At 37.0% G+C, this 12548-nt stretch overlaps 2 protein-coding genes across 3 annotated transcripts; both read right to left on the bottom strand.

Moving 5' to 3' along the window:
* Nucleotides 1–1721: 1721 nt before the first annotated feature.
* LOC116141366 (pentatricopeptide repeat-containing protein At2g17210-like) lies at nucleotides 1722–4373 on the bottom strand. Its single transcript, XM_031426874.1, is given in 1 exon segment — nucleotides 1722–4373. A coding segment is annotated over 1 exon segment (2229 nt). The 5' UTR covers nucleotides 4363–4373; the 3' UTR covers nucleotides 1722–2133.
* A 120-nt stretch (nucleotides 4374–4493) lies between these two features.
* Nucleotides 4494–7846, bottom strand: LOC116141367 (probable galacturonosyltransferase 3). 2 transcript variants are annotated; one of them, XM_031426875.1, is made up of 9 exons: nucleotides 7648–7846; nucleotides 7445–7497; nucleotides 7308–7347; nucleotides 7139–7180; nucleotides 6913–7050; nucleotides 6553–6684; nucleotides 6138–6469; nucleotides 5091–6036; nucleotides 4494–4893 (listed from the first exon to the last, which is right to left on the bottom strand). In XM_031426875.1, the coding sequence occupies exons 1-9, from the start codon at nucleotides 7714–7716 to the stop codon at nucleotides 4618–4620; spliced, it is 2028 nt and encodes a 675-aa protein (XP_031282735.1). In that variant the 5' UTR covers nucleotides 7717–7846; the 3' UTR covers nucleotides 4494–4617. The 2 variants fall into 2 exon arrangements, with proteins under 2 accessions (XP_031282735.1, XP_031282736.1); XM_031426876.1 differs by lacking the exon at nucleotides 7648–7846 and having other exon boundaries at nucleotides 7318–7347; nucleotides 7445–7489.
* Nucleotides 7847–12548: the final 4702 nt, after the last annotated feature.

Below are 12548 nucleotides of genomic sequence, written 5' to 3'. Positions count from 1 at the left end.
GATTTGGTTCGATTTCAGCTATATCTCACTGATGTCGGTGTCAGCATTCTAGACCAGATTTCACCGACTTCGACTTCGACATCGACAACTCTCCCCATCACCCTGAAAATACTCCTCTCTTCCTTCCAACCAAAACCCACCTTACCCCACCCTCGTTAGCCTCGCCAACGCCAATCGCCAACAAAAACTGGTTGTTGCTGTAGCCAGTTTTTTTCGATTTCTGGTAGATTCTCTCACCGAAAATCAAGTCTGTGCCACCATTGCACTCACCAGCCATTTCTCTTCAAAAGCCCTAACATCCCGGTCTTCAATTGTTCGCTGATCATCATCTCAAATTCTAGGTTTTTGGGCAAGGGCGGATCCAGCCCACTTTTGGGTGGGCCATGACCCACCCTCAATTTTATTTAAAAAAATACTAATGTATATATAATTTATGGATTTTGGCTCACCCTAACAAAAATATTAATGTGTAATTAGTTTTTATTTTGGCCTACCTTAACAAAAATTTTTGGATCCGCTACTGGTTTTGGGTGAATAGGAAAAATGTTAACCCGGCCCAATGAAGCTCTCGGGTCCCAGTTAAACCAGTTGGGCCGGGTTTTAAAACGGTACTTTAAATATAATAATATTACATTCACATTGCTTCACGTAACAGTTTTAATTCCTACTGAGATAGTTGTTTATTTCTTAAATGATAATTTTGAAAGTTTTATATTGCTGGAAGATTGTGGATGACTTAATCTATGTTTGGAATTCTGTTTAGTCCTGCTGTTGGCAATCTGTTGATATTGATTTATAAGCTTTGATATGATTATCTCTTTTTACGGTATAATTTTTAATATTTGTATTGCAACAGAATTCATCTGCTTGCAATGTTTTCCCTTGCAAGTCTGATGAATTTGAAAGATGATCCTACACAATTTTCTGGTAATTATGAATTCTTCGTATAGGCGAGGTTCGAGCAGTAAGATTAATTTTTGTTGCGATATGTTGCTCGTTTTCCTAGTAATTCTCATGTAAAATTGTATGTTTTTAGCAAAATTATTTAATAATCAAATACAATTGTAAATAAGAATAAAATTACGAGAGTCGTATTAGAATTTAAATATGAATCCTATTAAAAATAAAATGTCTCATATACTATTTATAGGGGTGAAAACTAATTCAAGTTTTCAAAATTCTTCCACCTTCTGAGATTGTTTAATGTATAAGGTCTTATTTTATGTTTTAAATCAAATCTGATTTATGTTGAATTTAATTTGCAATCAAGAAAAGATGCTAACAAGATTCAATCAATTACAAATCAAGATCCAGATGAAATAACATGGATTCAACACAAGATCAGATTATGAAACACAGGATTAAATTTGAAGAACCCTAATGACTTGAACTAAACTGAATCTAAAGCCTAATTTGGTGCGTGAATTGATCAAGATAGACCCCAAGATGTTCAAATAACCAAGAAATCACATCAAATTCAATAGTATGATGATCAATTTATTCAAGATATTCAACAAGACTCAACCAAGATAAATTGAATACGACGAAACAAGAATAAAGACTCGAAAGAAACAAAAGAAAAAAAAAAAAAAAACAAAGAATATGATTTGAACCTTGCTCTGATATCAACTGAAACGAACTCCTTCGATTTGCGAAGAAACTTGCCGATCAAGAATGTAAAGATCTATGAACAATCAGAATTCGAAAAACCACGACCCGAAACGAATCTATTGTCAGAACCTTGGTATAGATAATCTGAAATGCCACAATCTTGATTTAGATTGATAAGTTTCGTGGAAGAACGCCACACTATTCTCTTCCTCGATCATAAGTTACTAAAACCTCTCAAACCTTCCTCCTACCAATCTTGTCAATCGCGGACAATCGAACGATTTGTGGAACGTACAACCTCCCCTCCCAAGTCAGATTTTGATCAATCATGATCATCAAAATCCAACTTATCATCACCAAAAGACTTAATGGCATCCTCTGTTCAAAAACTCTAATAACCTAGACCGAATTTGCTCTCTATTTACAAAAAGTCGTTTACGCTTAAAAATAAATAATAAACTAACAAATTTAACAATGAGATTTAACTTTACAGAAAAAGATAACCTATAAATTATTACATCATCATTCAAAATTGCCCAAGAACTGATCCCTCTCATCAATCTTCACACAACTATGCAACTCCTTAACTACAGTGTCAATCTCACAAGCCTGTGGATGTGACTTGTCTCCAGCAACAAATTTACAAGCCTTGTTATCAACATGCACCAAGCTATAACCACCAATAACCCTTACACCTCTTCCCTTTGCTAACCATCTCATTCTTGCAGCATCAACCCACAATCCACCTGCTGCATACATGCTTGATGCTAGCAAATACCCAGCTGAGTTTAGAGGTTCCATTTCAAGAATGTGAGCGACAGCTACTGCTCCAAGCTCTCTGTTTCCGTAGCTTCTACATGCACTCAAGATTGCCCCCCATGCACTTGCTCCTGCCTTCAAAGTTTCGGGCATTTTGTTGATGAATTCCATGGCGATGTTAAGTTTTCCTGCTCGAGCCAGCATGTCGACTATGCAGGAATAATGTTCCGACTCAGGCTCAACCCCATGATCTTGAACCATTGATTTGAAAAAGGCAAGCCCCTCTTCGAGTAAACCGCCATGGCTACATGCTGATAAAACTGAGAGAGTTGACACTGAGTTGGGTTTCAAGCCATGCAATTTCATTTCAGTGATTAAGGACAATGCTTCATGAGAAAGGCCATTCATACCGTAAGCTGCTACCATGGCACTCCATGACACAATGTTTTTATGGGAAATTTGATCAAAGGCCTTTCTTGAGGCTTCAATGGCTCCACATTTCGAGTACATATCAACGAATGCAGTCCCCACGGCTACTTCTGCTGCCAAGCCTCTGCGAATTGCAAATCCATGAGCCCACTTTGACCTCCTCAGTTCAGCTGTAACTGAGCAAGCTTCAAGCAGATTTATAATGGTGACTGCATTGGGCTTCTCTTGTGTCTGGTTCATCTCTTGGAAGACAGAGATTGCTTCATCAGGCATACCACAATGGGTGAACCCAGCGATCATTGTACTCCATGACACCACATCCCTTCTCTTCATGGCACTAAAAAGTTCCCAAGCAACCTCAATAACATAACACTTTGCATAAGCATCAACCAGAGAATTTAAGACCGCTGCATTTGATTCATATGCCATCCGAAGTATTACACAGTGAACTGACTTGCATTCAATTGGGCGGAAAAAATACTTGCACACCTGAAGAATATTCACAAGAGTGATCTCATCTACCACATTTTCTTCCGTCCCCATTGAATAAATCAGTGACAGAGCTTCTGAATACTTCGCATTGAGCACAAATCCAGATAAGATAGAATTCCATGATACATTGTTCTTTCTATGCATCTCATTGAAAACTTTGAAAGCAGAATCAGTATCTTCACACTTGGAATACATATCAATCAATGAGTTTCCAACAAATAAATCACAATCTAAACCTCTACAGACCACCAATCCATGGACCATTCTTCCCACAATCAAGTTCTTCGAATTTGCACAACCTTTAAGAACACTAACCGCAGTTACTCCATCCGGTTCAATCCTTGAATCTAAAACCATTTTTTGAAACAATTGCAAGCCAGAAGAGGCATCCTTACTTAGCACATAACCCACAATCACCACACTCCAGGAAATAACATCTTTCTCAGAAATTTCATCAAACAATCTTCGCGCACACACCATGTCAACATCTACGTACATTCTCAACAAAGAATTTTAGACTGAATGAATAGCCCAAAACCCACTTCGAATCAAATAACCATGAACTTCTAGTCCTTCACAGTAAGCTCCAAGAGTACGACATGCTTGAATTACAAGCACCAATATGGAAGTATTGGGTTCAAACCCAGCAATCCTTGCTTTATAAAACCACCATAATCCTTCTCCTAGACCACCCCGATCAAGGTGCCCATGTATCATTATATTCCAAGAAACTGAGTCTCTACGACTCATGCAACCAAATACAGTCCTTGCAGACTCCATGAATCTACATTTCATGTAGAAGTCCATAAGGGCATTCCCAATGGAAGTAAAGGATGCAAATCCTTGCTTGATCAAACATGCATGAAGGGATTTTCCATGGATACGGGAGAGATTTGAACAAGCCTTGAGAATAAGAGGAAACACTGAAGGGTCTGTTAGTTCAACTCCAGCGTGTTTCATTTCATAAAATTGGTAAAACGCTTCTTGCCACTTTCCATTAGAAGTTAACTCTTTGATACTGAAGCTCCAACTGTGGAGCTTTGGGCGCAAGAGACTGGTAGAGAAGCGCATTGTCAAGAAACATAATTGGTTTTGGTATGCTTTTATCCCATTTGGCAGTCACATAAAAAATTTAAATCACACAAAATAAATATTTTAAAAAATAAACAATCTACACATTTCCTTTCTCAAAATCAAATGACAGTTTCTGTAAGGGCTACAAGGTACTTTAATCCTCCTGTTTCTTCTATTTTTTTTCTTTTCTTTTTCTATTTTCTCCTACACAATTGTGTCTGTGTGTGTAATGAGGAGAGAAGAAAGAATAGACTATTCTCTGAAGTTACAAATTTTAAGATAATAATTATCAAACATTACATATTTAGACCAGAAAGACTTATACTTAGTGACTGCTAAATCCAACCAAGGTTTGTAGTTTCCATTGTAATGGACCACAGCCCCGTTCTCTATCTCAGTAAGGTTAAGAGCTGGGTCATAGCCAAGTCCCAAAACATGCCAGTTCCTGTCCAGTGGATAGGTGAGGTTGTAGAAGGTGATCAGTCCAGGCGGCAATGAACCAAGTTTCCAAAGTGTTCTATCCTCATTCTGCAAAACATGGAAAAAAATAAATTAGAAGCTGGAAGTTGAAGGTATTTTTTTCTTCAGGAAGCTGTAAGGAGGAAATGTTAGTTGAACTATTCTCTGGATTTTCTATTCATAAAAAAGAAATAAAACAGTACACTGATGACGATCAAATTCACAAGAAAATACATGAAAGAAGAAAAGAGACAGTAAAGCTTTACCAGATCTTGCCAGTAATGATATATTCCAGTGATGTTTCGCTTCTTCCACTCCTTTAAGTCGAACATATTCATGCCAAACGCCCAACCACAAGCATTTGCGTCAAAATTCTCAAGAATTTTTGGATTAGAGAAGTTGAGATACTTATCAAATCTGTGGAAACTCTCCTTACAGGTCTCCACTGCGCCATTCACCATACCATGCAGATCAATGGACCAAAGAGGTGTTAAATCCTTCTGTACCACAATATCATCATCCAAAAATAGGATCTTGTCTAGCTTAGGGTAAACTTCGGGAAGGTAAAATCTAAGATGATTCAGCATTGACAAGTACTTTGGATTCCTGTATTTCAGATTGTCGAGCCCAGCAGACAGCGAGGAAGGGTGATTTGCCTTGAAATAGTACTCTTTAAGTCTGGCCGATTCAAGTTGACGGAGAACAGAACAGTAAGACGAATTCAGCCACTTGAAATCATCAATATTCTCAACTTGGATTGTAGCTTTTGCTGGAGCATTGACAAGAAACCACATTTTCATTGCTGCGAAATTAAGCTTATCTGTAACTACATGAAAAACATGTTTCTCAGGTACCCTTGCATGCAGCACAGTAGAATTAACCACCACAGACGTAGCAAGTACGTTGTCAGAAAAGATGGCATAATGATAGAGAGATGGATCTTCAAATTTTTCATTCTTCAGATCCTCTTTCTTATGATGACCCTGCATGAAATAATCTGCTGCTAGCTGCAGAGGTAGGCAGTGCAATGGTCTTGGGACAATTTTTGCAGCCAGCTGAATCAAAAAGGAGCTTTTTTTCTTCAGTGCACTAACAGTATCTTCAGTTGATTGAATCATGGTTCGTAATTTTCTTTGCACAGTAGGGCAGTCATATAATCGGTCCTTTGCTACAGAAAGAACATGGCCCATAGTTTTTGCTCGATCAAGTGCACTGGAAAAAAAAAAAAAAAAAAAAAAAAAAAAGAATAATCTGCATGAAAAACCAAGTATATATGCCTGACAAACACAATAGAGGACAAAAAGTAAGAATACCTTGGGTGAAGCTCCGCATCAGAAGTTGCATCTCCAATAGCATGTTGACTTTCACTACAGTGTTGCATAAGAGATTTGTAAAGGCTACTTTCATTATTAGCCAAGGCTACGTGTGCATAAGCTTTGGCCAAAATGATTTGGTCCCGCATTAGTTTCAATGTAGAATCAGAATTTGGACTTTCAAAATCTCTCCTCCATATACTGTACTTCATGACACCAGGTTCAAGGCTTCTAGACAGTTCAAATGCTGTTGCTTGAATCTTGTCATCATTTTCTTTATCTTCTTGAATCAGCTGTGCCGTGCGGAGTTCCCTCCTTTCCTGCCGCAAAATCTGAACAGAAAGGAATGGTCAAGAATCCAATCGACTCCCCATAATTTATGTGGTAACATAGATAGATGCACTTGATTTTTCACCTGGCGCTTGAGCTTCACTGGGCTCATTGGTGTCATTCTACGATATCCAAAGTCTTTAGAGTGATTATTTCCCATAGCCTGGTCAACATTCTCTTGTAATCTCACACTATCTTCAGATGAACCTCCCTCCATCTAAAGGTGCAAAGAATAGACCAAAAAATTACACATCAGCGCTCTACCTCAAAAATAACTCAAATGTGGCACTAAACCATATCAGATCAAGAGATTCCAGTTGAAGATAATGTAGTATTTTTCTCATATGTCAGCCTCCAAATTTGTGAGATCATTTTAAACTCAATATCTGGAATTTTTTCCTGATAATGATTGTTTTACTGAATACTAAAATCAGTAAATTAGTACCTGTGAACTAATTGGCAAGTCATGATCTCCATCACTAGGGCTTTCCAAAATCCATGAGGCAGAAAGGTGACTCTTTTTCACTCTGCCAATCCGAACTGCACCGGAAACATCACTGTATGTAGCAATTATGTCAATATCCTGCACAAATAGAGAAGAAACATAAGTCACATTGATTTTCTGTACAATTAAAATCAGCTCTCAGGTGAAACCGTTTTTTTCAGATTACCTCTTCACCTCGATCATTGTTGAATCTGGCCATTGAAGTACCCTGCTCAGTAAGCATTTTAAAATATCATCATGAAGCGCAAATTAAAACATACATTCAGCTTCAAAAAGTAAAGATAATTCTATCAAATTGTGTAATTAAACTCAGAGATAAACAGACAAGATTTAACCTTATCATACCAGGGCCGATCTGCTTTGAGTTCTCTTCGACTGAAAAAACATAAAAAACCGGAATTCGCATAAATTAATAAAAACCACAACAAATAAAATAAATATTAAATGTAATACGCTTTATTACTGAACTTACATCGTTCGAATATCTGATACCTCTGCATTGACATAATTACTATTAAATATGACCTGTAAACGAAGAAACAGACTCAAAATTAAGAAGTCTAGATTTTCTAATTACGAAGCAAATTAAAGTTCAATTGACGATTGATCTATCACTGACAGTGCAGAGAAGCAGAGTAAAGATGCTGTTTGTTTGAAACTGTGATTGAGGCGTACCAGTGAGATAGAGATGAGAAGCACAGGATCGAATCTCCAGAGCAGTCTTATGTAACGACGAGCTTCCATGGGAGTCAAAAGAGGAAGAACCAAAACGACGACAGATTTTCTACTGAAGGTGCTTTTACGCTAGGGAACTGGCTACAATACGCTGCATGTGCGCAGGATAAGAAAGAGGGTAGCTGTAAACGGTACGGTTTTCTCCGGCGGCCGAAGCCTGGTCCGTTAAGTACGGACTTGGGTATCCTTTTTTTAACTTTATACAAGCCCCATATTAAGCCCAGTTTCATTTTAAAGGATGGTAAAATTGTAATATAAAAAAAGTTAAAAAGAATACTGTCATGACATGCTTGGGAGTTTCATGGTAACGATTATGAGAATAAACCATTATAACGATTCTGAAATGATTTTAGTAGCAGTTTTTAAAACACTCAACTTACGCTTGAGAGTTTATTTTCCACCGGTTCTAATCGTTTTTTAAAATGATAAATTTACATATATGCCCATAAAAATAACTCAACTTCAACCAGTATTTGAGAGTTTTGTTTTTTTAATTATAAGGTAAGGGTTCTTTATTTGTTTTGTATTTATTAGTATTTTATAACTTCAAATATGATAAAGTTTTTTTTATCCTTCTTCGCTATTCTTTATAGACTCTTGAATAATTGAAAAATTGTAACTCCACTTCTCTCATAAAGCATCTAGAAATGAGATTTTAATAAATTTTTTTTATGATTGCTCTAAATTATTTTATATTTAATATGGTTGGAGACGCGCAAAACATATCAATAAACGAGTACAAAAATACAAGTTCATGTGATAAATCATGCTATTAGGAGGGAGTAATCTAATTAGATGGGGCATAAGACCATAAATTAGTTATTAAGGGAGCTCAAAGTATGGAGAAATATTTAGTACTTAGTTTCTACCCATTGGAGATGGTCTACTTGTTACTAGAACAATTGTATAACTATAAAGTAAAGATGTATCTTAATGTTGCACTAGATAAAAATAAAATTAATTAGGATCTACATCAACTAAATCACATAAAGTCAATATACTTAATAAGCAAATATTCTTGTTTTCATATGCTTTTGTACATAAGTGAGCAGCCCCTGATATTGGTATAAGTGGTTATCACTGATAAAAGGCAACAGCAAAAACTCACTAAATCTAAAATATATACTTGAAAGTAACTTATTAAGTTTCTTCAAGCCACGCAATCAAAAAAACTAGTAGCTATTGTGGGATTTACCTTGGTAAAGGAATTAAGTCATTGCATTTTCATTAAGATACTATTATACTATTATGCTGATGTGCTAGAAACGAGTAAAATACACGCAGCTTCGTGGGATCTTCAAGAAGGAAAGTCTAAGCACGTAGCAACTCATCATCATCGTCGATCTCAATCTCAACTAAATGCTCCAACAACTCATTGTCCTTCAAAGAAAATTTATTAGCACACAACAGTGACATGTCACCTAGATAATGTGTTGCCCTATCCACTACACTAATAGCCTCCTTTATAGGATTGTTGTCCTCTTTAACCTTGTGTTCAGTTTTTCAACTTGTATATTGTAACTTCGGATTACAACCTAGAGAAGTCAAGTCATTCCACTTCCTTCAACATTGACAACATTCAATGAAGCTTGATTTTGTGCTACCATGTTATCAATGCCTCAACTAGATTAGGGCGCTCTACACTGTTTTGAGATATATGAGCTCTTTTTCTCTTCATCTCCCTAGGGGTGTACCATCTTCCTCATCAGCCTATCTTTGCAAAGAGCTACATAACTTGTCGTAGTTATATACAGGCTTGCTCCTCCATTCAACAGCACTAGGATTTGACTATAAAAAAATACACACATTGTAAGTGACAATATATTTCTCCAACAAGCATATTTAAATCAACATGGATTGCCTACCTAGACCATTAAAATAGCTTGATCAAAATCAGTGTTTTCTGTTTTTGGATCTAAGCTTCAGGTTTGTCTTATTCATTTAGCTTTGGTTTAGTCAAGAGAAAAAGAGTCTGATCCTATACGGCTTAACATTCATTAGTTTGTGTAAATTGAATGATTGAGATCATAAGTGTTGGTCAATCACATGGATTGCCTATCTAGACTTATTAGAATAACTTGAAATGCTAAATTTTTATCATAGGACGAATTATTCTTTCTACAAGCATAATTTAGCCGAATTATCATACTAGAAGGTGAAATTGCCTACTATTGACAAGTAACGGAGTTAGTTCTTTAGTTCAATAATGTGCTACAAAGTTGACGGAGCTACAAAGTTGTTATAATCGTGTTTATTAGTTGAGTGCCGTTGTTTTGATGAACTTGTTACAATCAAAATCAGTGTTTTCTGTTTTGGATCTAAGCTTCAAGGTTTGTCTTCTTCATTCAGCTTCAGTTTATTCAAGAGAAACAGTCTGATCCTACTACGGCTAACATTCATAGTTTGTATAAATTTGAATGATGAGAGATCATAAGTGTTGGTCAATCACATGGACTACCTACCTAGATTGACTAGAATAGCTTGATCAAAATCAGTGTTTTTGTTTCTGGATCTAAGCTTCAGGGTTTGTCTTCTTCATTCATCTTCAGTTATTCAAGAGAAAAAGAGTTTGATCCTACTACGGCTTAACATTCATTAATTTGAGTAAATATGATGATTAAGATCATAAATGTTGGTTAATCACATGGATTGCCTACCTCGACGATTAGGATAACTTGAAATCTAAATTTTTATCATTAGGATGAATTATTCTTTCTGCAAGCATAATTTCTGTCGGATTATATACTAGAAAGTAAAATTGTCAATTGTTGGCAATTAACGGAGTTAGTTTCAGTTCAATAATGTTGTTGAAAGTTGATGGAGCTACAAAGTTGTTATGATCCGTTAGTTTCATTAGTTGAACACCGTTGTTTTGATGACTTGTTACGATCAAAATCTGTGTTTTCTGTTTCTGGATCTATGCTTCGGGTTGTCTTCTTCATTCAGCTTCAGTTTATTCAAGAGAAACAGAGTCTAATCCTACTACGACTTAACATTCATTAGTTTGTGAAATTTGAATGATTGAGATCATAAGTGTTGGTCAATCAGTGGATTGCCTGCTGGATTGATTAGATGCTTGAAATGCTAAAATCTATCATTAGGATGAATTATTCTTTCTAAAAGCATAATTTCAGTCGGATATCATACTAGAAGGTGAAATTGCCTGCTATTGACAAGAATGGAGTAGTTCTTCAATTTAATAATGTTGCTGCAAAGCTGATGGAGCTACAAAGTTGTTATAATCTGTTAGTATTAGTGAACATCATTGTTTGATGAACTTGTACGATCAAAACAGTGTTTTTGTGTCTGGATATGTTGATGCTTGATTTTGACACCAACTACTGTATGTGAGAAATGCTAAGCGAGGTTAGAAGTCACACGTGATTATGGAAGTATTTAGAATAAAGGGTGAAGCAAAACATTTAAAGTGGTCCAAATGCCCACAGGCGAATCTACGTCCACTGATTTTTAATTAAGAGAGTAAGGTCAGGTCGCGTTCAGCGACTGAGTTACAACTTAGAGAATACAAGAGAGAGAGAGAGAGAGAGAGAGAGAGAGAGAGAGAGAGAGAGAGAGAGACAAAGAGAGAGAGACAAAGAGAGAGAGAGAGGAGTATGCTATTCTAGAGTGAAATTAGCCAATCCCGCAAATGAGAGGGAAGACCTCTATTTATAGCGAGATGGATCAGGTAATGATTACTAAATCTGCAAGTGGATGGGTATCGTGAAATCCTTCCCTACATCTCATTGCTCACCTGCCTGAGTGATTTCCTTGACTTGTGCAAGGATTAGACATGTGGACGGTTTCCAACCATTCGCCAACCTGGCGTTCACCCACTACACTGGTAGGAGCATGTCACTACATTATCATGCGATGTGGCCGCCACTAAGCGGTCGTGGAACCTTTTTAGTTCTGACCACCATGCTGACAAGACTCTACGTCAGCCCTACTTTTTCAAGCATAACAGAAGTCCCCTAATTTTTAAGGTTTGAAAATTGAACCTTGAGAACTTCACAATTATGCCTTGATTTGATATGTTCCACATGACGCCCGATCGGTCCGACCTGGCTACAAGGAGGTCGCAAGACATAGCATAATTTCAGCCAGATTATCACACTGAAGTGGTCTCCTTCCGCAAGGTTACGACCTGGACCAGACCTTATTCAGTGTCGTATTGATGCATCTTTATCTTGACCGAGGTCACGACCTAGTTAACTTAGCGTATTTTTTGCTGAAGGCAAGGAGTCACATCGTTCACAATTGACCGTTGCATCGCTTCACAATGACATGCGATGAAGAGTGTTTTATCCTAACGACCTCTTCAGATATTATCCGTTGTGCTTTGGAAGCTAATCCATTAATGAAATATCATTATTCTGACAAACGTGTCCTATGCATAATAAGTGGCAGCCATGCGCATTAAATGTAAGTCATGCTGAAATGACATTCTTATCAGAATATTAACGGATGAGAGCGCATTTAATGTAGAGGAGGGAAACGAGCCGTCACTCGATTATTTCAACGGAGAGAAGCTATGATTAGGTTTCTCGAGGCGTGACTAGGGGTGAGCGGTTCCGGGTACCCTGCATTTTCAGGGACCGGAACCGCACAGTGCAGGTTCCAAAAAAAAAGAACGGAACCGGAACCGCACAGTAGATTCTTCAATCAAGGAACCGAAACCTAAAATGCAGGTTCCGGTTCCTTTCCAGGGTACCCTGTAAAAATTAATCACCCCACTATTAGTTTAAAAAATAACAAAAACACCTTATAAGTTTACAAATACACCCTTAACAAATTTTCATTATATCTCTTATGTCCAATGTAACCATAACCTGTAATCT

This window comes from Pistacia vera, unplaced genomic scaffold (assembly GCF_008641045.1).
Source record: "Pistacia vera cultivar Batoury unplaced genomic scaffold, PisVer_v2 Contig398, whole genome shotgun sequence".
NCBI lineage: Eukaryota > Viridiplantae > Streptophyta > Magnoliopsida > Sapindales > Anacardiaceae > Pistacia > Pistacia vera.
Note: the sequence above shows the minus strand (reverse complement) of the source record. Positions and strands in the feature narration are given on the sequence as shown.